At 41.3% G+C, this 25,823-nt stretch overlaps 1 protein-coding gene across 1 annotated transcript in view; it reads right to left on the minus strand.

The window, feature by feature from the left end:
• Positions 1–25,823, minus strand: part of GMDS (GDP-mannose 4,6-dehydratase) — a 718,047-nt gene that overhangs the window by 605,521 nt on the left and 86,703 nt on the right. The window contains exon 3 of the mRNA XM_088471799.1: positions 4,490–4,534. Within this exon, the coding sequence (XP_088327925.1) occupies positions 4,490–4,534 (45 nt within the window). The remainder of the gene's footprint in view (positions 1–4,489; positions 4,535–25,823) is intronic.

The raw sequence follows: 25,823 nt of genomic DNA on the forward strand, positions 1-25,823 counted from the left end.
CAATAAACGTCCATTCATATAATGCCTTGTTTGGCTCCCATATTATTATAACATTTTAAACACTGAAAACAGAGCAACATCATTTTCAAGCGCAGCTTTTATTATGAAAACCTATCTGTAGATCTCAGCTTTTTGCCATTTGGAAAAGGTGGATTATTGCTAAAGCAAAAACCACAAAGTACTTCTTGGTGATGATTAGGAAACAAAAAGCACACATTTAGTACATTTTCTTGCAGTTCTATTAAAAATTAGAGTTATGGTATAACATACCTCAGTTAACTCTTTCTTCGAGGTCCATAGGGCCCACAGGATCTACCTTGGGGTATGTAGTGGAAACGATCCATTGCACCAAACAACTTACAGCTCTGAAGCGCCCAGCATGCACTGGTCCTCCTCCCTATATAACCCGCCCTCAGCCACAAGTATTCAGTTGTAAACAAGCCTAACGGCAACAGATGGAAAGTTGAGAAGGCAGTACATCGTACACAAGAAACACTCAACCTACAAAGAGGGAATCAGTGATAAGAAAAAGCAAAACAACAGATCCCATTCATTTTCTTCTTCAGGGTCCATAGGGTCCACAGTATCTACCTTGGGGATGTCTTAAAGCAGTTCCCTTAAGGGTGGGGACGCTCCTGAGCAGAAAGGAGAACTCGTCGCCCAAAGGAAGAATCCTTGGAGGCAAAAGTATCAAATGCATAGAATTCGATAAAAGTATTGACGGAAGACCAAGTGGCCGTCTTACACAGCTGTTCAGCTGAGGCTCCATGTCTAACCGCCCACGATGGTCCCACAGACCGAGTAGAATGTGCTGTCACCTTGTTTGGGACAGGGAGACCAGCCTGTGTGTAGACCTGAGAAATACTCGTATTCAGTCAGCGAGCCAAAGTCTGCTTGTTTGCTGGCCAGCCTCGTTTGTGAAACCCATATAAACACAAAGAGTGAATCTGATTTCCTGATGGAGCAGGTACGATCCACGTAAATACGAAGGGCTCGAACCACATCCAGGGAAGCTTCACCTTTGGACAGGTCTGAAGACAGAAAGGCTGGAACTACCATCTCCTCATTTATATGGAAACGGGAAACCACCTTTGAAAGGTAACCTGCCTTAGTACAGAGGACAGCTCTATTTTGATGAAAAATCAAATATGGAGAGCGATATGACAGCTGCCAAGTCAAACTCTACGAGCCAAGGCGAAAGCGAGGAGAAAAAGCATCTTCGCCGTCAACCATCTTAAGCCCACCGTATCCAAAGGTTCAGAGGGAGCCATCTGCAATGCCCTGAGAACCAAGTGAAATCCCACGGTGCCACCGGAGGACAAATGGAGGTTGCAGCCGGAGAACCCTCCGCAGGAATGTTCTAACATCTGGCAGAGGGGCAATTCTGTATTGGAACAAAACTGACAATGCAGAAACCTGAACTCTCAAGGTGGCCAGGCCAAGACCTAAGTCTAATCCCCCCTGAAGAAAAGCAAGTATTCTTGCCTTCTAGAAAATCTTAGGGTCATATTTTCTGTGAGAACACCAAAGAAAAAATGAATGCCAAACTCTGATAGATGCGGGCGGAAGCAGGCTTCCTTGCCCCAGCATAGTCTGAATCACAGAGACTGAAAAACCTTTGGCCTTCAAGACGGCAGACTCAATAGCCATGCCGTCAAAGCCAGCCGAGGTAAATCCAGATATAGCAGGGACCCTGCACTAGCAGATCCGGCCGTAGAGGCAGTGGACTGTCTATGGATAGACATGTCAGGTCGGAGAACCAATGCCTCCTGGGCCAGGCATGATCCTGCCACCTTCCAGCTTGAACTTTGACAACTTTTGTGAGGCGGGAGATTGGAAGAAACAGGTATGCCAACCTGAAGTCCCATTTCACCACCAGAGCGTCCACGAAGGTGGCTGAGGGGTCCCTTATTCTTGACTTTGTGATTGTGACGGTCTGCATCCAGTACTCCACACTTGTCCACCAGGAGTTGAAAGACATCCAGATGAAGAGCCCATTCTACAGCATGTATGTTCTGGTGACTCAGGAAGTCCGCTTCCCAGTTGAGAACACCTGATTGCCAGAAGTTGGCGTAAATTCTGCTGTGGGCAGAATGCCACTTCCTTCGTTGCTGCCAGACTTCGTGTGCCTCCCTGATGGTTAAGAGCCTCCTCTTCCTCTATACTGAGGACAGATCTAACCACTCTCACCAGAGAGGGGACATCCAAAAAGGGACTGATTTCTTCAGACTCTGCTACTCAGTAGAAGACAGAGTCCAGGTCGTCATGAGGCAACAACTGATGGGAACCTCTCTTATGCCCCTGCTTTACCTTCACTTGTCTATCTGGCTGCTGATGAGCTATAGACGGCGGCATACTCTGACTAGAGTGAGCAGTAGAATGAACCCAACAGGAATTCATGGGGGGCATACATATAGAAGGATGCAAATGCTGTGAACACCCCCATAGCATGAGGAAATACCTGCGATTTTGTCCAATAAGTGCGACAAAACCTGATACCACCCAGATGGCTCTTGCGCTGGAGCAGATGTACCGTATCGAACAGGTAGCTGTTTACAACAGTGGCTACACAATTCATCCTGGCTAACATCCTGCTCAGACAGGCCTGCCAAACAAGACACACATGATCTTAGTACTGGCATATCATCCTTCTCACCTTCACCTTTAGACATGACAAATGTATAAATGGTATAAGGTGTACAGTATAAATGCAATGTGACCCTTTATCAATGAAACCCCCCACACCGTTCAGAGGGATGAGGAGAATCACAGAGATAGGTATAACTGACAGTTTGGAAACAAAAAGGCAGTACAACTACAGCAGCTAGCATTAAAGTCACATACAATGCATAAATACGCACAATTGCTTTTGCAAATGGACTGAATCAACTAACCAGCCCTGCAGAGGTAATAGTAGGATATAGAGTGCTATATACCAGATCCAAAAAAAAGAGGTATACAGGGAGAAAGACCAACCTCTGAGACTAACAGCTACAGCAGTACACACACAAACGCCATCTGCGAGCGTCTCACCACGAGGTGGTCAAATATAGCAAACTAGACGCTGAAATCCGTACAGGAAGTTGAGTCTGGGTTGGGTGAGGAGCGCCTAAACTCAGTAGTTCAAAAACCAAGGTGAATCAAAAGAAAAAAGCCTGGGACTACTGCTGTATAACAGGTGAGTCTCGTAGCGCACCAAACAAAAAAAAACAATGCCTGTGGCTGAGGGCAGGGTATATAGGGAGGAGGACCTGTGCATGCTGGGAGCTTCAAAGCTGTAAGCTGTTTGGTGCAATAGATCCTGTGGACCCCTATGGACCCTGAAGAAGAAAAAAAAAAGCATTTTTAGTATTAACCAATTTGGGCAGATTGATGTGAGATGAGATAAGTGCTAATTCCATTTTCTAAGTATTTTTTTTATTGGGGATGAGAGAAATCGTATAATTTGCGTGGTTACTGCATAAATAATGACAGATATTACAGATCTTGTTAGGATTAGAAATACAAGACACATTGAGAAAATATGAATACAATAGCTAAAATGAGCAAAACAATTGCAGATTAGCAAAAAAGTACCATCATATTAGCACAAAGAAAACAAGTATCAAAGCACAATAAAGACTACTTAACGTTGCGGTCTATCCATAAGACTAACAATGTGGAAAATCATGTTGTACATACAGTATAATACAGTGATCGTGTGACCAACATGATTTTCCACTTTAAGGCAATTTGTCAATCTTAGGATAGACAGTAACGTTGACTAGTCATCATAATATTCTTTGCTACTGTTTTGCTAATATTCTACTACTTTTTTTTGCTAATCTGCAGAACTTCGAAACATTTGTGCAAATTTTCTCATTTGAAAGCGCTATGTTAATTATAGAGCAGTAATGGTAGCAGTGCGATAACACAGCAAATCTTTAGAGCCTGATAAGGTAATTAATGGAGCACACTATCCCACGCCACTTTACTGAATATGTGTCGTACTGAGAGCAAAGCTCAGTCAGGACACATCTGTATAATTCCCTATATATTTTATATGAATGACCGATTAAAAAAAAAACTAGGTTTCACTTTTAAACATGGATCTGGATTGGATTAACATGGATACTATTGTATAGTGCAATTTCCGAATTAAAGTGACCTCATTGGGAGTGTGTTTTCTATGTAGTGAATTACATCATACATTATTCCTTAATTCTTTACAGCTCTAGCCTGTGCAGGTTGCTTCTTATCTGACCTTGCGGGAAATGTACACAGCAGTTATACCCTCAGGAGACCACGGAATCCACTAGCGGACCCTCGCTGATAAATAGTACAATAAGCTGGCGTGATTACAGGCCATGCTGCACATTTTTTTTAAAGCTTTGATTTGTTATCTGAACTTGAAATGGAAAACACATAGAAGGGACAGCAACAGAGGAAGCTCTGTAGGCTGCTGCATACAAGTGATTTCATCAGCCTGTGCTAGTTCTTAGTCACTTACCTCGTAGCCCTTTGCCAAAAGGAGTTCAGCCAAATAAGAGCCATCCTAGGAAGAGAGGAAAAAATAAAAAGATTAAGGCATGTGAGAACCGTGGTTAACCAGTGCATGAGAGCAGATATTATGTAATACTGTGCTATAGAATAAACACTGCAAGAGAGTGTACAAGCACATTGCCAACTAATATTCTTAGTTTTGAGACATCATGATTTTCAACTTGCACTAGGGAATGCATATCTAACTGCTCAGAGAAAGACCCAAAATAAGATTTTATTGATCAATGCTATCAAAGCCACCAAACTAGTATAGCTAAAAACTTATAAATTCCAACATTATTTTTTCATCTGGCAATGAATGGTGGAAAAAGTTATGAAATAAAAAAATAGTTGTTGTCATTGCCCATCTATGCCAATGGAAAGCTGTATATATCTACTACAATAAAACAGTATAAGGTACTGCTTCACACTTTCATCTAAACATCTCAGATTACAAGTCAATGTTTCTCATGTCTTAAGAGTATGTACATTCAACATCTATGTTTTAAAGCAGCACTACAAGATACCCTTAGCCAGCGTGTCATTCACCAGAGCTCAGGCCACTGCTGAATGTTTTCTCTCACCACCCTGGGGTGGTGTGGTACTGCGAAGGGGAGAAATGTAAAGTGCACATTCTGATTGGTTCTCTACTCGCATGCTTCCACAGCCAAAGTAATGTAGCATAAAAATTAGGTTTGCTAGCTTAAACATCACAAGCAGCTGAAATCACATGTATTCTCTTCATAACTAAGGAGGCTTAAAACATAAAGGTTGGTTTTGAAAATACAGCAAACAAACACTTTTATAGTCTGGTTAGAGAGCAGCTAAGGCAACATTAGACAATATTTGCCAGCAGGACAGAAGATAAATATGCCAGCACTCAGCAACACCTGTATTTTAGTTTACCAGCTAAAAAGTAATATAAATGCATTTTATGGTTATATAATAAAATAATAACTAAATAAAGACACAAAACTAAAGTGCCTTATGCTGCAAAAAAATAATAGAATGGAGGTAACACAACTAATGGCTACCGTGTTTCCCCCGATAATAAGACACTGACTTTTTTTTGGTTCCAAAAAACACCATAGGGCTTATTTTCGGGGTAGGTCTTATTTTAACTAACATTGACAGCAGTGCCCCTTATGCAGGCCCCACCTGTAGCAGTGCCCCTTATGCAGCCTCCCTTGTGTAGCAGTGCCCCTTATGCAGGCCCCCCTGTAGCAGTGCCCCTTATGCAGGCCCCGCCTGTAGCAGTGCCCCTTATGCAGGCCCCGCCTGTAGCAGTGCCCCTTATGCAGCCTCCCTTGTGTAGCAGTGCCCCTTATGCAGGTCCCCCCTGTAGCAGTGCCCCTTATGCAGCCTCCCTTGTGTAGCAGTGCCCCTTATGCAGGCCCCGCCCTGTAGCAGTGTCCTTTATGCAGGCCCCCTTATTGCAGTGCAAGTACGGTACTTACCTGAGTCACCGCCGTCCGGGATTTCCCTCACTTGCGAGCTGACTGGATCTAATATGATCCAGCAGGCGCGGCCGCACAGGACCCTCAGCGCACGGGTGACGTCATGACGTCACCCGCGCACTGCATGACTGGGAACGCTGGTGTCTGCAGCGTTCCCAGCTCAAAGAGAAAAAAAGGTAGGTCTTATTTTAGACCGGGCTACAAAAGTAAGGGTAGGGCTTATTTTCAGGGTAGGTCTTATCGGGGAAACACGGTATGTGCAGGCAATAATTATTCAACTGTTAGATATTTTGATGTGATTTGCAAATTACCGTCTCATGTAACGGCTGCAGTGTTAAATGCACTGTAATAGTACATGTAGTAACTATTAATTTTGACAAAGAAAATTAGAATATCCAATTTTAAAAGGTTGATATTTTTACGATCTTAAATACAAATAAATTAGACCTCAAATTATTTAATAAATTAAATACCGGGAATGTGTGTGTGTACACTGTTTAAAACCTCCTTAAGCAGAATAAAAAAACAATTATATATGTAGGGTTTTTTTTTTTTTTGCGTATGCATTTGAACGACCTGTGAAACACAAATAATAAAAATGCAGGGCAAGTGCTAAAGACACAGTGTAAAATGGGAAAGGAAGAGCAGTGTGGATTTAATAAGCTGATGAGAAACAGACCTGACCAGGATTGAACCCTGTCAATAAGGTCTTGTTCTTCTCACCCAAGCTATTTCTCAGACTTTCCAACCACACTGGAACATTCTGAACTAGCAGTGGCACTCGCTTCCTCTATACTTCCTTTCCAGGTCTATGGAGCGATAGGCCCGGGATTTACATTGAGATGGAAACAGGCAGCAAGTGCTACTGGTGTCTGGCTGACGCACAGCACAGCTGATTTACTGTCTGGCAATGTAACACACACCACGCAGATTGATGTGGAACTCCACCAGCACCCATAGGCCACAATTTTTTCTACTGGGGTGTCAGTTTTCAAAAAGGGCACAGCAATGCAGTCATTGTCGATGCCTATAATCGAAGCATTGACTCCAGTCTCATGCCTGTGCCAAGATCCTGTAATGAAATCAGGGAATGAGGAACATTCCAGAAGTGCTAAATGTGATAAAATACACAGGTTTGTTTGTCCAGGCTAAAGTTCTCTTTTCCGCAAAGGGCTACAGGCTATCAACTTTGATGATGTTTGACCATATATATTAAGCCAGGGTGGGTGTATGTGGATCCACTAATTTAAGGTAAACACTTTCAACTTGTTGACCCAAAAACTTCTAAAATAATAAAATAGCATTTTCTCCAGATGTTGCTTATGAAATGAAAAGTATTTCAGTGCTTGAAAGGTATGTGATGAGCAGATTGGTTAGTATGGAGTGCTATATGCACACAAACGTCATTTCTGGTGTATTCCATGACTCCAAATTGTTTTGCGTTTTATTAATCCCAGTTTTTGCTATCTCATACAGTCAAAAATCCTGCTTTAAAAAAATCTTGCAGGCCGTAATGGAAAGAAACATAACTAGATTAAGAAGGTTGGGTATGAAATCCCGGCAGCTGTTCAGCAGTCGGGTGAAACGCCAACGCCGGAAGCCCGAAATACCAGAATCCCGACGGGGCAGGCAAGTATACTAACCCTACCCTTCTAACACTAACCCTCCGATATGGGTGCCTAACCCTATGTCCTCCCGAGGGTGCCTAACCTAACACCAGCTCTAAACCTATCCCTGCCAGGGGGGTGCCTAACCCTAACCTCTTCCCCCCCCCCCCTCCCCCCGGTGGGTGCCTAACCCTAACCCCCCCTTCTCCTAGTCTAACCCTCCCCGTGGGGTAACTAACCCTAAGTCCCCCCCCAGGGGTGCCTAAACCTAACCCTGCCCCCAACCCCGCGGCTAACAGCTAACTGTCCCGGCTTACCTTCATTCGGGAAGCAGTCTATCGGGATTCCATTATCGGGCTAAAGATAGGCTTCAGTATTTAGACGCCTATATTTAGTACTAAGTCGGAATTTCGACACCAGGATTCCGTCAGAAGGCTTCCCATGCGTCGGTATTCTAACATCCCGATTAAACTCATGCCGGCAAACTTGGGACTTTTATAATGCTGGATATACATTATACAATTATCATGCCAATCCACCAGATATTGGCAGATCGCCCCGATAATTGTACTGCGTGTTTGACCAACCGATGCTAACATTGACTTATTGGGCATGTCGGATCGTCCAGCATGCCCGTCCAACGCAATATTTTGTAAGTTAAATTCAGCCGCATCGAACAGTTGTCGACCAACAGACATTTCCCATGTTCCTTCACAGGGAAGGAACAGGGAAATGTCTCTTCCCCATGGGAGGAGCGCAGATTTTGGGGACAACACAAATAATTATTACTACATTTTATTTATAGTGTGCCGCAAGTGGTCCGCAATGCCGTACATATATCAACAGTAGGATAGTACAGGGTACATAGAACATATTACAATAACCAGAACACAAAGAACACAAGTAACAAAATTATCAGTACACAATACAGCTGGGAAGGTGAAGGCTGTCATAAATTGCTAGAGAAGACGACTGTGAAACAGTAGGGAGGAGAACCCTGCTCTTAGTAGCTTACATGATAAAATATGTCAGTGTATGCCTGTGATATCTGCTGGATGTCAGGCTGCCAGATAAAAGGTCTGTCGGTCTGACATGCTGATCATACACTGCCAGATAACATGCCTAAGTGCCAGCCTGTCACGTACATAAGGAGCTCCACACTCCAAGACAACATGAGGAGCTGCTGCTAAACGGAGCCTGGTATGACTGTTTGGTGAGGAAAAGTGTGTGTGTGTGTGTGTGTGTGTGTGTGCGTGCGTGCAGGGGGCTTCTGTGCATAGTAGGGGGCTTGCGGGCGTGAGGAAGGCTGGTTTTATAGAGTACTGACAAGGTTAGTGTGGGTGGGGAGGGGTTAGGTTTATTGAATGCTGGCAGGGTGAGGGTTTGTGTATTGGGGTGATTTTAAGGAGTGCTGGCAGAGCTAGTGTATGTGTGGGATAAATATATATATATTAGGGCACAGATGTGTGGCATAAATATGTATTGGGGCACATGTGTGGAATAATGAATTGGGGGTACAGCTGTAAGCCATATAAAGAATGTGGCAAATGGGAGGCATATCTATTGAGGGCATTGTGTGCCATAATTCATGGCTATGTGGCATACAATAAACTTGGGGCACAGCTATGTGGTATATTACGTATTGGGGCACAAATGTGGCATATATATTAGGGGCACACATTTGTGGCATGTTTTATGTATTGGAGGTATTGATGTGTAGCATAATTATGAAGTGTGAATACAGCTGTGCGGCATATAATGATTTGTAGCAAAGATGTGTGGCATATTATGAATTGGGAGCAGTGTTATGAAGTACATTAGGATCTTGTGGCTCTGCTGTGTCTCATTAGTTGGGGCATTGTTATAAGGGACACTGCTATGTGGCATATTATAAATTGGGGACACTAATGCATGGCATATTGGAGGGAACAGGGTATATATATATATATATATATATATATATATATATATATTATATATATACACACACACATATACATACATACACACATACATACATATACACACACGCACACACAGCGGGTAAAATAAGTATTGAACACATCAACATTTTTCTCAGTAAATATATTTGTAATGGGGCTATTGTAATACAAGTTTCACCAACTGTCAGCAACAACCCATGCAATCCACACATGCAAAGAAATCAAACCACAGATGTTCATAAATTAAGTTATGTGTAATAATGTGAAATGACAGGGAAAAAAAGTATTTAACACATGAAGAAAGGAGGTGCATAAAGTCATGGAAAGCCAAAACACTAGGTGAAATAGATCAGTAATTAGAAAGCAATCCTGCCTGTTGTCAGTGCAAATTAATATAAGCTAGTTCAGTCCTGACTGATGGACCTATAAAAGGTGTCTCATTACCAAGATGTCACACAAGAAACATCTCATGATGGGTAAAAGCTCTCTCAAGACCTTTGCAACCTTATTGTTGCAACACATTGATGGCATTGGTTACAGAAGGATTTCTATACTTCTGAATGTTCGTCAGCATTATTGAGGCCATAATCCAGAATTGAAAAAGAACATTTCACCATAAACCATCCACGACCAGGTCCTCCTTGCAAGATTTCTGATAGAGAAGTGAAAAGAATCAGAAGAGTTGTCCAAGAGTAAGGACCACTTGCGGAGAGCTTCAAAAAGACCTGGAATTAGCAGGTACAATTGTTTCAAAGAAAACATTAAGTATTGCACTCAACCGCCATGGCCTGTATGCACGCTCACTACGCAAGACTCCATTGCTGAAGAAAAAGCATGTTCAAGCTCATTTAACGTTTGCTGTACAACATTTGGACAAGCCTTTGAAATACTGGGAGAATATAGTCTGGTCAGATGAGACCAAAATTTAACTTTGGATGCCATAATACACACCATGTTTGGAGATGAAATGGCACAACAGATCACCCCAAAAACACCATACCAACAGTGAAGTTTGGAGGTGGCATCATGGTGTGGGGCTGTTTTTCAGCATACGGTATTGGCATACTTCATACGGTTGAAGGATGATTGGAAAAATGTACCGAGAAAATCTACTGCCATCTGATGCTGAAGATGAAACGAGGGTGGACATTTCAGCAAGACAATGATCAAAAACACACAGCCATGGACACACTCAATTGGTTTCAGAGAAAGAAAAAGCTACTAGAATTGCCCAGCCAATCACTTGAATCCAATTGAAAATCTATGGAACTAAAGATCAGGTCAGACTTCATAGAAGAGGCCCACGGAAGCTTCAAGATTTGAAGACTGATTATGTGGAAAAATAGGCCACAATCACACCTGAGCAATGCATGCGACTAGTTTCTCCATACGGGAGGAGTCTTGAAGCTGTCATTACCAACAAAGGCTTTTGTACGAAGTATTAAATAGATTTCAGTAGGCGTGTTCAATACTTTTCCCTGTGCTACTTTACATTATTACACAATTTATGGACATCTATGGTTTGATTTCTTTGCATGTGTGGATTACATGGGTGGTTGTTGACATTTGGTGAAAATTTCATTACAATAGCCCCATTACAAATATATTTACTGAGAAAAATGTTGATGTGTTCAATACTTATTTTACCCGCTGTGTGTGTATATTATATTATATATATATATACCTTGAGAGCTACTTAACAGATTTTGATCTGGTTTTCACTGAAATGTTCCTTGAGATCCTCAGTGTAACACAGGCTATGAATCATTCCGCTATCACGTTAATTGGCCACACACACACACCAAAAGCTGCATAGGTGTGGTGTTTGTTTTGCTGGAGATTTCACAATGCCTAGGAGAAAGTCTTCACCTGGTCGTGACACGCACGCACACACACACCAAATCCTTCCAGCAGCAGCTCAATTTGTAATCTGGTGGGCAGAGCCTCTTGGGCCCACGTTACTTAGAGCAATAGCTGCCCGACTGCTGTCACCCAGTCTCCCCCCTCCCCCTCTGCTTACAGATGGCCCCTCCAATTCTGCCTCCTCATTCACTGGCTGGAGCACCGAGCAGCCCAGGCGGGAGACCATCCACAGCAGTTATAGATGTCAACATTGCCAAAGCTGCGGAGATGATGCGAAATGACAGCGGGTTAACGTTACGCGAACTTTCGGCTTTACTTGCCATCACGTTTGAACGGGCTCAGCATATTGTGACAAAAGAACTGAAAATGCATTGCGTGTGTGCCAAGTGGGTACCCAGAAATCTCACAGAAGAGCAGATGAGCTGACGTGTTGAATCTTGCAAGAACACCGATCAAATGTCGGAGAGGATACACGATTTCCTGACGTTAATTGTGACGCGTTCCGGAAAGATGCAGATTCCAAACAGTCCAGTGTATGGAAACACGCAAATTCGCCTGCGCCAAAAAACAAATCTGTGTGATTCCTTCGTGGGGAAAATTAATGTTTCTCCTGGTCTTTGATTCACACTGTATGAACTTACAGCACTAGGTTCACCATGGACAGACAATTAATGGTGACTACTATGCAAACATCCTGAAAACCCATTTGCGTGGAGCCATGAGGAAGAAAAGGGTGTTTTTTTTCTCTAAGACAATGCCCGACCATATGTTGCTGCTGTTGCATTGGCAGCACTGACTGAAATTAATGGGACAGCACTGGAACACCCTCCATATAGCCCGGACTTAGCGCCCTGTTATTTCTGGGCATTCCCAACCCTGAAAAAACAACTGCGCAGAAAGATGATTGGGAAAAATGCCACAACTGCAACACAAAGTGATGTCGCAAAACAGTCTACTGAATGTATTTGATTCGTTGCAAAAAATTTATTGAATGAAGAATTTTGAGGGATAATCATGATCATTACAATTCCCAATTAGGTCAGAATTTAGGCTTCAGGAAATTAATGAATTTAAAAAAATATATATATATTTTACACACTGAACATGAATAGTCTTACATGCAGAGATGTAAATTTGTCCTCACTTCTACACATGGATGGATTGCTTAATCTGATCGGATTCATTAAGATTGCAATATAGATTATATACATATACTCATTTTGTTGCAGATTTTTTTAAAATAAGTCAATAATATAAAAATTAATAACATGGAATTTAATTGCTGAGGTCACTGATCCCTATATCATCATGTGTGATCGGTTCCCACTTGCTCATGCAAAATTCTACCACATCAAAAATACTACAGTTTTGCCTATGTAGTTAATCATGGGCCCATTCTTATTGGAGTTGTTGGGTCATTAAATAAAGTGACCAGGCATCCCGGAAAAATTCTCTCTGGAAAATGTCTGTCCATAAGACTATGACCCACACAAACATTCCTCTCAGCAATCGGTTAACTGCACTTAAAAAAAATGTACAGTATAAAAGGAAAACGCGTAATAATTAAGTTTTCAAAAAGTGTATAATAAATTCCAGAATATTATGGCTAAATGCCATGCAGTCAAAAAAAAACTGTAGCATTGGAAACCAAACAAGCAAAGCCTGATCCAAACATGGACAGACCAGAAACATTTAATTCTACAGTAAAATAATTTTAAATTTAGTATATTTATATAGTGCACACATTTCTGCAGCGCTTTACAGAGAATATTTGGCCATAGTGGAGCTTACAATCTATATTAGCTACCGCATGCTCGCACACATACACTAGGATTATTTTTTTGTTGGGGGCAAAGTAACCTACCAGTATATGTTTGGAGGGAGAATATACAAACTCCATACATTTAGGGTCACGACCTCAGTGCTGTGAGGCAGTAATGCTAACCATTACACTGTCTGTGCTATTACACTGTCTGTGCTGCACAAAATCCATAGCAGAAATTGATACGTGGACTGTCCATGTTTTATTAGTACGATGCTACATATAGAATGTGATATTGTGGATATTGATGCCAATACAAAAAAAAAAAAAAAAAAAAGATTTGCAAATCTAAAAGGCATTCATTCACCAAAAAAAAAACAAAAAAAAACTTATTTTTGCCAAAACAGAAATTATGACTTCAGTTTAAAAAGAATAAATAAATCTCATATGTTGTTATGTAAAGCATATTTGTTATTCAATTAAAATCAGACAGGTTTTTGTATTCCAACGCTTGGTATTTTGACAATACTTTTATAGTGCAACACCATAAAAAGTACCACCACTTTAAAAAGTGCTATGGCCACATTTTAACTTCACTCACTTTTGGTAACCAAAGACTAAACCCAGATCTGGCATTTACTCTTTGTATGAGCCCACAAAATCTGTGCCAAAGTATACGATTCCTCTACCTACACCCAGTCACTTTGCTGGTCGCAAAACAAACATATCAAACATTAGTGACAAATATTGCACATTGCAATTTTTTGTACAGTCTGACAAACCCCACAATATCATTGTAAAAAAAAAAAAAAAAAAAAAAAAATTATAGATTGTACCCAACAAACTCTATAGTAAAACTAACTACACAGCATGAAATACAGTGAACTAAGTTAAATAAACAAAAAGCTCAACATTTTGTTCACAAAAAATAAGTTTCTTGGCATAATAAAGAGACATTTAAAAGCACTGGTGGGAATGGTTTCTGCTCAGAAGCGAGAACAAGCAGCACAGTATCAAGATTAAAAAAAAAGGTTCATAACACACACACACACGTTTTATTGACTGGCTGTAAAATGAAAACAAATGCAGCCTTATTCTTAAGCTCTGTGCTTACTCTCTTGGAGCATGTAACATAGCAGTAACAGATATATAATATTTCAAAATACTGGCATCACCAAATTTCATATAAATTTGCTCAATCCATATTGCTCTAATTCAGAGGACAGAAACCCAGGAGTCAGCTCGGGAAGGCCAACAAAAAAATGTCCTTCAAAGAACTTTAAGTGTGGATGCATTTACATAAAAAAAAAAAAAAAAAAGTGAAAAGTCCTCACTTTCCCTATTTGACAGTCCAAATCACTTGAATGCAGATAAATTTAGCTAACTTTATAAGCTGTGGAGAGATTTAACACCATGCACAGGTTTTAAGACATTATATTATTTAAATTCAGTATTTCCAGCAGATTCCAGCTTTTTTAAATAGCCATTTGAAATGGCTCCACATCCCGGAAACTACAGGAAATACTCAGGAAACCTCCCAGTCTCTTTACTCTTTCCCCCTCCTCTCTCTGAAGTATTTTTTATCAGGTTAATAACAAAGTGTCAAAGCCAAACAGTATACTGTAGTGTTCTTGTTTCAAGTTTTATGCTATGCCAAAAAAATAATTTACTTCATTACGTTACCTTCAGAAAGCTGACATTTAAATGATTTTGTGCAGCAAGAATACTACTGAAAAAGTACCTTTATTGCTAAAATGTATATATTAGGCAATTTGTTTCAGTGAATGCCCATAAAACAAAACGGAGTGGAAAACAGCTTTTTAATTGTGTTGTAAATCTTCAGCATACGCCAGAGCCTGTACATGAGAGCATAGCACATTTCTGTGTATTGGCCAGTTGGGATATGCTTCAAATGGCTGTGGGAAAAAAAACATAACACTATTGTACGCAACTGAAAGTCTATCTGAATTTTTACATCATTCTTTGTGTCTTTCTGTATTTTTTTTATGGACTCAAAAGTAAAAACCAAAAATAGCAGTTAAATTTAGTATGGCTTCAAGTGTTTGGTTTAGTCCCAGTAGATCTTAAACCAAACATTTAAAAACTTAGTATACCAATAAGTTAACATTATATGTAATTTGTTTCACAAAGTGAGACAAGTTTTTACATAGGAAAAACAAAAAAATCATACTGATGCTCGAAAGTGCAGCATTAAGTCTAAATTCTTGCCTTCCAGCTACGCAAGCCATTTTTATTCATAAGATTTTGGGTCCTTAATTCAAATGAGATAATACACAGGATTGTAAAAATGGACCCATCTCTATGGGACCAGCTACACATGCTAGTTTTAAACTGTAGTGAATACCTTTTGGATTAGTTTTAGTTAAACAGTGTAAGAAATAATCCAACACAGGATATCCCAGCACAGGGGATGCCGGCGCTTAGATTTACAGCTCTGGAATCATGATACCTGTCAGAATCCCGGCACCAGCATCCCGATCGCCAGCATCCTGAAGCTAAGTAGCGGGGTTAGGGGGTGGGATAGCATTAAGGTTAGGGTTATGCAATAGGGGAAGATTAGGGTTAGGCACTAAGGGGGGAGAGTTAGGTTTAGGGTGCAGGGAGGAGGGTTAGGTTCAGGCACCGGGGAAGGAGGATTAGGGTAGAAAGAGGAGAAGGGTTAGGATACCGACTGACAGGTGTCCTAACCCTGTCGGGATGGCAACGTCGGGATTTTGACCGCCGGAATCCTGAGCAATGGCATTTCGTACCATAACTCTTAATGTAGTCCTAGATTATGTGCATAGCTTCTTGCTGATTTGCATCACTCAAACATGGCTCCAAATTAGAGAATGGAGAGGAAGAGTATGTCACATGGCACTGCACACTATCCTAAATAATGACAATTGCTTTAATCTATTGATCTCACAGGTACCTGTACTTAAGAGATACAACCTCTTGCCCTTTACTCATTACTTACAGATAGGTCACTATTTGGGGGAGAAAAAGCTCTTGCTATAAGGCCATTTGCATGATCATCAACAGTAAACATACCTGATCGAAAGATAGCGCACCATATTCAAGGAGTATTCATACCTTTTGTTCGGAATCAGTGGTATATCCACCCAGACAGTGGGTATGCCAGCTGTCAATAGACTGATAGCGGAAATCCGATGCCTACAATCCCAACAGGGGGACGTTAAGTAGCGTCTCCCTGCCCTATTCACCCCCTAACCCTCCTTTACTGTACCCTAACACTAACCCTCCCGGTAAGTGCCTAAACCTAACCCTGCCCCCCTTAGTGCCTAACCCTAACCCTCCCAGTCTGGAGCCTAACCCTAACCTCACCCCTCCCACAGCCTAACCCTAACTCCCTCCCGGGGTGCCTAAACCTAACCCTCCCCTAACCCCGAGGCCAACACCTACCTGGCCCCACTATACTTACGATCGGGATGCTGGCTGTCGGGATACCGGTGTCGGCATCTCCAGCCATGTCGGGAGTCCGGTCTTCAAACGCCGCTTGGGATTCTGTCCCTGGGATTTCGGCAGCCAGCATCCCAGTCGTAGGTATATTAACAAATATACAGCAGCGTACAGCTTTTTTTTTACCCTTATCATGCATTGCGCTAGACACAACTCAGTTAATGGAGTGGGGATAAAAAAAAAAAAAAAAACATGTTACAGGCTGAACAATGCAAGATACTGTAGTGAATAGTACTAGAAGATTATTATGTCCATTTCTAGCTTTATCATCGAAACTGCATGGAAATCCAGTTACAATGGTCACAGACACAAATAAAAGGGTTTATTTTATATGGCTTTTGGGCAACCTACACATTTCATGCATTGCTCTCGCCATTAAGCGATTTCTCAGCTTTATTGGATATGACTGGACTGAATGAGCCATCTTTGACTGCAAGTAGGCAGTGCACTTCAGCCCCAGTGCAGTAAGGCTCCAAGCTATGTCATATAGGGCGAAGAGCAAGTACATAAGGTACAAAGTACTCCCACAAAGTATTCTCTTAAATAAATGCAAGACTATCATTTTTAGATAGGCCAACAGCTATACAGGATAGGCAAATTTCTCACACTTACTATATAGTGTGCATAAACTTATAAATAGATATAACTGAAAAGCTTTAAGCATAAGAGGTTAAAACTATGCCCACCAAATGACTCATGCAAGTGCTAGGTTCAGGCCACTTACCTGGAAAATTACAGTGACTGACACAGGAAATAAAACTAGTTAATTGCTAAATTTGTCAATTAAAATGGCGACAGCAAACCGTTCGGTGACAACCAGACAGGCCTCAAGCACTCCCACGAGAAAGAGTAGACAGCAGCCCAACATCTGCAGAATGGTATTTATAGAAATGTTAAAAAGGTCTTTGTGACTCCTCCACTCTAGAAATTTTCACTGCCAAATTAAATTCTTATATTGGAAAACTATTTTCCAGACATCTGTTGATTTCCATTCCTGCTTGCTCACTGGAAGATGGCACATTCATTTTTAGATTTAGATCAACATGAAAAACAGGACTTAAGGCTACACACACAAAAAAAAAAAAAAAAAGGAACAAAGTGGATATTAGTGTTTGTCACACTTTCGCATAATACTCCCATAACAAACTACAGTGCTCTTAATATTTAATATTCAGACATTTATAAATTAGATGATTGTAACATTTTAAAGTCTGCACAGGGTTTTCTCCCCAGTCCTTCATACTACTTCAGCTACAAGACATGCTCAATCATAAGCCTTAGTCCTCACACTACGTATTGCTGTCAGGATGATAGGGAGTACACCAATAACAAGTACAGTAAGTAATTCATGATATCAGCATATTTTATAAAACTGCAAAACAACGACTCTTTTATTGATGTTTTATTAAGTTATTTGCTGCATGTTCAAAGAGGAACACCACAAGACTTATATAAGCCATAAATTTAAGTAATCTTCAAATAAAACTGTTGATGTATCAATCAGTCTGTGTTGAACGAATATATACTGTGGAGAAAACCGTATTTTTCTAACATGGAGAGTAAAAAGGGCCCCATCAGTTATAAGGAATGTAGGCGTCAGCAGCAGTTTGTTAGCTGCATTGCTTACTCTCATGGTAGAAAACTAAACCATACTAAAGACTCTTGTTAAGTTGTATTTCACAAGTCCTCAGTTCTTAAGCTTCTAGGTCAGTGGTGGCTAACCTTGACACTCCAGCTGTTGTGGAACTATATATCCCAGCATGCCCTGCCACAGTTTTAGCACGCCCTAATAGCAAAATTGTAGCAGTGCGTGCTGGGTTATGTAGTTTCATAACAGCTGGAGTGTCAAGGTTAGCCAACACTGTTCTAGGTTCTTCTAGAAGACTTAAAACAAATAAGCATGATATTAAAGGTAAGTCACAGATCTTACTAAAAAAAAAAAAAAAGATGGGTTTACAGATAGTGGTTGGTGTGCATAATAGCAATGCCCACTGAAAGTTCTATGTGGGCATAACTTGCTGCTGCAGAATTGGTGGGCAGTCAGTAAACTGGAATTACAAATTATTTCAAATGGTTTTAGGAGGATTTGAAATCTATCATGGTTTCAACACAAAATATTTCCATTAACCTGTATGACTACCACAAAGCTAGACCACGTTTTTAATTCATATATAAAGCTCAGCTCTTTAAACTACTCTCTGGCAATATGTTCCTCTTCTTGCAGTAGTTTATGAGGGAATAAAAGCTAAGCAAGCAACTTTTACATTCCAAGAAACTGCATTTCTGTTGCTGGTTTTTCTTTGACAGCTACTTTTTCTGTGTTATTTGTTAGTTTAGATCTCGGAGTGAGCCGTCAGGTCCCATCCATAGCGTTGGGTATCTTTTTTCCCAAAAATGTGTCTAAGTCGCAATGCAATGCCACTAGTACGTATCAGGAAACTGTTGATTAAATTGATATGCAACACTTATATCTGTGTGCGACTGAGTCTGTAAACAGAACTTGGTGTGGAAAAAAGCTGCGGCCGTTGCATCGTAGCACTTTGCTGATTCAGAGACTCAGTTGCGCACAAACAGATTAATTTGATATGCAATAACTATTATATCAGCAGAGTCTCCTGCTGCGTCCTAGTAGCATCGCATTGCGACTTAGACGCATTTTCAGCCAAAAAATGTGAAAAGGAAGCTCAGCGCTAGCAGAGTCTCACGGGACTTAGCACGCTGAGTGGCGCGACTTCAGCTAAGGTGTAAGAATACACATCTGTATGTCAAATATGAAACCTGGGGCATATGCAGGCTACTTTCATCACTCTACTCACTATTTTAAATGGAAAAGCACTAAATGATTTAGTATGTAGACTTTTTTTATATGCAAGTCTGAAGTGCATTAGAGGGTTAGAGGTGAAGCGATTCACCTGTCCAAGGTAAGATTTATTACACTAACATGGCAGTGACATGATTCCACCGGCGCGTCACTTTACAGGAGTAGACAGCACAGGAGTGCACTCCTCTCCAACAATATGAAATTTCAAGTATGAAAATCAGGATTTATTCAATGAGAAAAGTGTCAGTAGCATGGGTGCCAGAATACCATAGACCAGTCAAATTATACTTGCAGTAGTATTGGAACAATTTTCCATAGGCAGATTCTAGGTCAGTTCCGAACATTTCAGATTGGAATTGGATTTTGTTGTTCAGAATTGAATCAAAGCTTCTTGAAATGCAGAACAATGGTTGTGCATGTAAAGGGGATTAGTGTAAAATAACGGTGAAACATTGGTGAAAACATTTAAAAATAAAATTAATTGTGGATCGACTGTAAAACAGTACAGGTACTCATCATATACATGAGGCTGTAGTAGGCAGTGTACAGGTACTCATCATATACATGAGGCTGTAGCAAGCACTGTACAGGAATAATTATGAAATGTGGCTGTAGTAGGCAGTGGACAGGCAATCATCATGGAGAAAGGCTGTAGAAGGCAATGTACAGGTAATCATCATGGAAGTGAAGTCAGTGCACAAGTAATCCTCATGGAAATGAGGCTGTAGAAGGCAGTGCACAGGTAATCATTATGGAAATGAGGCTGTAGAAGGCAGTGCACAGGTAATCATTATGGAAATGAGGCTGTAGAAGGCAGTGCACAGGTAATCATTATGGAAATGAGGCTGTAGAAGGCAGTGTACAGGTAATCATCATGGAAATGAGGCTGTAGAAGGCAGTGCACAGGTAATCATTATGGAAATGAGGCTGTAGAAGGCAGTGTACAGGTAATCATCATGGAAATGAGGCTGTATGAACAAATAAGAATCATATATTGGTATTAAAAAAAGTTTATCCAAGGGAAGTCTTCCCCCTATATCCTTCCAGTTATTATTTTGAAGGCTATAAAGGGACACTTTTTCAGAATATTAAAATCTGGAATAGGTATGGCCACTTTGGAGGTACAAAAATATGATAATAGCCCCTCATGCACAGCTACTCTGCCCTGGGTGATGCAAGCAAAAGCATAACATGTTTACAAAGTACAATCAACGTAATTAGAATTAATAAAATTATTAACTTGGGGGGGGACCAGTGTCTTTGTTAACTCTGCTAACTACAGTATGCAACTGTATAAATGGCCTCTTATCTTATTATCACTTGCCTGAAATCTTTAAATGCTGTTTCCCTCCGATTATATTGATGAACAGGAAAGTGCATGTAGTGAATTAACTCTCACCAGGGCAAATCATTGCACACGTTTGGCAATTGATAAAGGGTCTGAAATCCTGGACAGTTTCCAGTAAAAGTGCTGAACATTCAGAGTTCATAGCATGAAATAATTAAAATTGGGTGGATGTCCTGTGCTAGGAAACCTCATGACCTCTGGACTGAACTTGAGCTGGACAGCTCCTTGACAATGTCTCCCTTAACGCTCAAAAAGGAAGCATCTTACATCCTCAATTCTAAAAGATCTTAACATGACTTTTCAACCTACCTGTGTCCTGTCTGATGCAGCTTTGGGATTTGCTTTCAAATTGTCTCAAGTCAAAATAGCCAAAATGCACAGGAGAGCTGGGAGATTTCTGATTTCCAATTATATGGCTTCTGGGACAATACATCCATAGGAAAAAGAGTAGGTGCTAATGGATTTTCCACCAAATCTATATCGCTTAACCCTCTGAGACTGGACAATTAGTAGTAATACTAGTAGTTGAACAAAGTTGTATATAAAGTCTCAGTTTTATAAGTGAACCTACATTTTAATAATATACAGTATTTGATAATAAATTGCTTGATCACAGACTATTCAGCTGATTAATGGACATACTGAAAGTTCTAGATGCACACTCAGTCTTTCTAGTATAATTAGTGACAATTAATTGACTGCAGCTACACTAAATAGGGGCTTGCTGCATTATACAAATCCTGGCAAAGAGGATACCAGTAACATCATTTACAGCAGGGGAGGGGAACCTTTTTTTCTGCCGAGGGCCATTTTGATTACATATAACATTATTTGTGGGCCCGATGCAGGCGACACCCCCTCCATGTGATGTCACATGGGGGTGGGGCCACAATCGAAGGTAATTACAGCAATGCCCGAAGCATCCTCGGGAGCTGTAACAGCAGTGGTGTGACTGGAGCATCCTTAGGACGCGTCAGGCAGTGGGCACTGCTGCATACATTTTGGCGGCAGGGTGCCATTCTAGGCACACTGTTAGCCAGATGAGACTAGAAGAAAAAATCTCAGCGGGCCAGACCAAATGATTCCGTGGGCCTAAGGTTCCCCATCCCTGATTTACAGTATGCATGAAACAATGCCAATTATTTTTCGACTCAAAATACGTCCTACTGCATCTTTATTATGCTTCCTTTTATATACTCCATCTGGTATGCTTGTGGAGAACTTGAACTGTTGTAATGAATTTCAAATGAAAGCACTGAAATACAGATGTGTCCTCATACATCTAGTCTCCCTGCGCGTTAAACAGCCCTTCTAATTGCGCCATGCAGTGGCGTGACTCGGTAGCGCCGAGCATCTTTTTGTGTGTCTTTTTACTATCTTATTCACACAGTGATGCAAATAGCTAGCAGAAGCAGTTTCTGCTGATTAAAATGATATGCAGCATACCCAAGTTCTGTGCGTCTGCGGGTGTACTTACATGTGAAACGCTACGTTACATATCATTTTAATCAGCAAAAGCTGCTTGTGCAAGCTATTCACATCACTCTGAATAAGACGCATTTGAGAATAAAAAGTAGCACGAAAGACGATCAGCGCTACCGAGGCACACGAAACTCCTGCATTATGTGTGGTGCAACTTGTAGCGTATGGAGGATAGATATAAGTGGACACCTATGTAGGATAGTCAGAGCAGTTTACCAGCATACTTCCACATGAATGCAATTTAAAGCTTATGCAGTAGTTGCTGTGATAGCTAGTGGGTTTGTGCGGTTACCTGTTTCGGATAAGTTACCAATGCCACGTAAATTAAATATTCCTTTTGTAATATTAACTTTGAAAAGGTTTGGCACTTCCACACCTCTTTCAGATGAACACTGTACAGTAGATTGTAAAAAGGTGGTGGCTGCCAGACAATGTGACATTTGTAAGCAGTATGACACTCCTATAAAACCTGAAAGCTTTAGAATTCTAAATACACCTACATTTTACAAGATGAAAGATGTATTTCCCAACTTTCACAGTGTTAAACCTGGCAAGAGTAGAATAGCTGGAGCTTGAATGTACAACACATAGGCACTCCACACACTACATGATCTATGAGGTCTCTCCATGCACATTAAACCATGTTAAAACCTGTCTGCCTTGATTCAGCTATAGCTCACAATTGTTTCTGTGATAGTAACTGTAACAAAAACAAACCACAGCCCCAAAACCACATCAAGTCCCTGTTTAATTAGAAGAAACCCACAGCTATACTATGTTAAATTCAAAAATTAAACATAACTACATTTCTTTATTGGGACATATCGCTCTAATGTAGCTCAATACAGAAATGACCCTCAAGTTCATTGGCCTCTGCATTTACAATCCTATTACACCTCTTGTAAATGCTTCGTTACAGACTCAGTCGCGTACAGATATACAAGGTGTTTCATATCAAATTAATCAGTGCAATCTCCCGATGCGTTTTAAGTCGCATCACACTATGCCTAAGACGCATTTTCGGGCGAAAAAGATGCTCAGCGCAAGCAGAGTTGCATGGGACCTGGCATCCCACTCACACCAGGGGGGTAACATTTAACTAGCACCTTCTAGAAGAGGATAGCAAGAATCTGATTGGTTGCTATGGGCAACATCTCTTCTAAAACTCACTTCTAAAAACTCTCACTTTAGTAAATTTACCCCCAGGTGTCTTGCACCACATGGAGTATTGAGGCTAGGTTAATGAGGACACATCTGTAGTCTTATTATAACAAATATAGTACCGTACCAGAATGGTATGCCTGCAATGTTTCAAACCACTCAGTAGCTTCTGAGAAGATTAAAGGTAGTCTTAATCTTTAAGTGTGTGGAGAAAATAAATCCCACACACCCACCAGATTAGAGAGAGCATGCCATACCTAAAAATCAGTAGTTTGTAGGAAAGTCAAATTAAGTAATAGATCTGTGTGCATTCAGCTCTGCAAAATAAGTGTCCTGCTTAGCTGGTATTCCATAGAAGAGGCTCAACTCTAAAAATTGTTTACTTAGGGAAGTGATGACATACATATGTATGTTTATCATGAAGCCAATCCACTAGGCATTGCAACTAGCCACATGGTTGTAATTCATAACATCGGGGAAATTGATTCAGCTATTCAACTTTGATTGCAAAATAGAATAGAAAATAGGATCCTGAATTTGGGTCATGCACCAAACAGCAGGATCTGTGCAATTTGCAGACACATGTATACAGCCAAATTAGATGCCAAATCGAGCAGCTCAATCTGCAGGTGTTTGGGTACATTTAGCAAACACATTACAGTGAAAGCACAAAGAAGGAAGCAATAGAAAGACGACGGAAGAAGAAGAAAGAAAAAAAAAAAAAAAAAAACTTAGTGGCACTGCTTAAAACTTTGAGAGAGATAATGGGGTAGATGTATAATAGCGGCATACATCATGCTGCTATAACTCTTCCTGCTTCGCCTCTTTACCTAGGTCACTGGTCGGGGAACAGGGATAAGTTACCCCAAATGGGGTAAAAATGAAATTCCTGGGGGTAATGGACGGGGACAGCCGGGCATGCATATTAATCATTGCATGCCCGGCTGTCCGTCCAATTACACCCAGGAATGGAGGTCACCCGCGCCGGGTTTGGCGCCAGTGTCCTCCAGCCCGGCGCCACAGGGAGGCTCTAAGCTGGACGCCAGCTGAGAAGTTATTACCAGCGGGCGCCCGGCTCCTTCCCTGCAGCGCCGCGTTAGCCGGAGGCTGGAGTTCTCTTCTGAACTCCAGCTTCCAGCTCTCCCCATGCGCACTATGGGAGAGACGTCAAGCATCGCAAGACCTCGCATGCAGCCTGGAGCTGCCGCAGCAGGGACAGTGCTGTCCCTGCTGTGGCGATAGGGGAACGACAGCTGCAGCTGTTGCCATCAATAGCTGCATGTGTCGGAATGCTCAGTGCCACTGACAGATTATATATTGAGTGGCAGGCACATCAGCGCACTTATGGATAGCAGCGCCGATAATGACAGGGGCAATTTCTGAGTAAGGTCAGGGCTTGTGCAACTGTGCGTGAGGCTGCGATGGTACTCGATTGTACCGATGGTGTCGCTATTCTGCGAAGTATTACAGATGTGCGTATGGTACAGTGGGTGTCCTTATATAGTGCATTGCGATCGCAGTGGTTTGGTTTGCCATCGCAGTTGAACTGCGTGCGTACGCAATATTGCAATCCGTACTGAATCAGGCCCCTAGTGTTCATTCTAGGGTGAACAGTGGGCAGGGTGCCGTCGCGGAGAAGGAGTACTGTTCTGTGCACGCCTTCGGCGCCCACGTTCCCGTAGAGGGGACGTGGCCACTCCAGGAGGAGTGTGGCTTCATGTCACGCTCCTCTTAGTTACTCTAGGGTACATGCCCAGCACTTACGGAGAAGCTGGGCTGCACCCTAGCTCTGCCCTCACTGTGAACAGAGGCCGTGCGCACGGCATCTATTCACCAGCCATAAGCATTAAACCGCAACTTGTCCCACTCGCAGAACACTGCGGCTCGTGGGTGGGGATGGCTGAGTGCAGGCTGTTTTAGCCGGGCACCATCATAAGGGCAGGGCGCATTTGGTCATTTTAAGATCAGGCAGGGTGTGGCATCCTGCTGAAACAGCCTAGCGGGAACACTAGAACCTCTGTTGGTGAATATTTGCATTTTTCTCTAACAAAGCAACACTCTGTGCCCTTAATTATATCTATTACATAGATATGTAGTCTAACAATCAAGTTGTTTTTTTTTTTAGTTATTATCTATGAATCCTCTAGTGAACTAAATTATTGCCAGACTAACAATATGAACAGCAATTCTGTTTATACAGTATATTATAATGAAAAAAAAGAAACTAGACTTTTAGGATATTATTTGTCAGACCATGTCAACTGCCAGGCCCTTCAGCTGCCGCTATCCCGCTAGTTGCAACCATTTGTGCATTGTAATCATGATCCATAAACGCTTATGTTTTAGGATATATTATCAACATTCATTCACATAGT

The sequence above is a fragment of the Taudactylus pleione genome, unplaced genomic scaffold (assembly GCF_031769625.1).
Source record: "Taudactylus pleione unplaced genomic scaffold, aTauple2 ptg000116l, whole genome shotgun sequence".
Classification (NCBI taxonomy): Eukaryota; Metazoa; Chordata; class Amphibia; order Anura; family Myobatrachidae; genus Taudactylus; species Taudactylus pleione.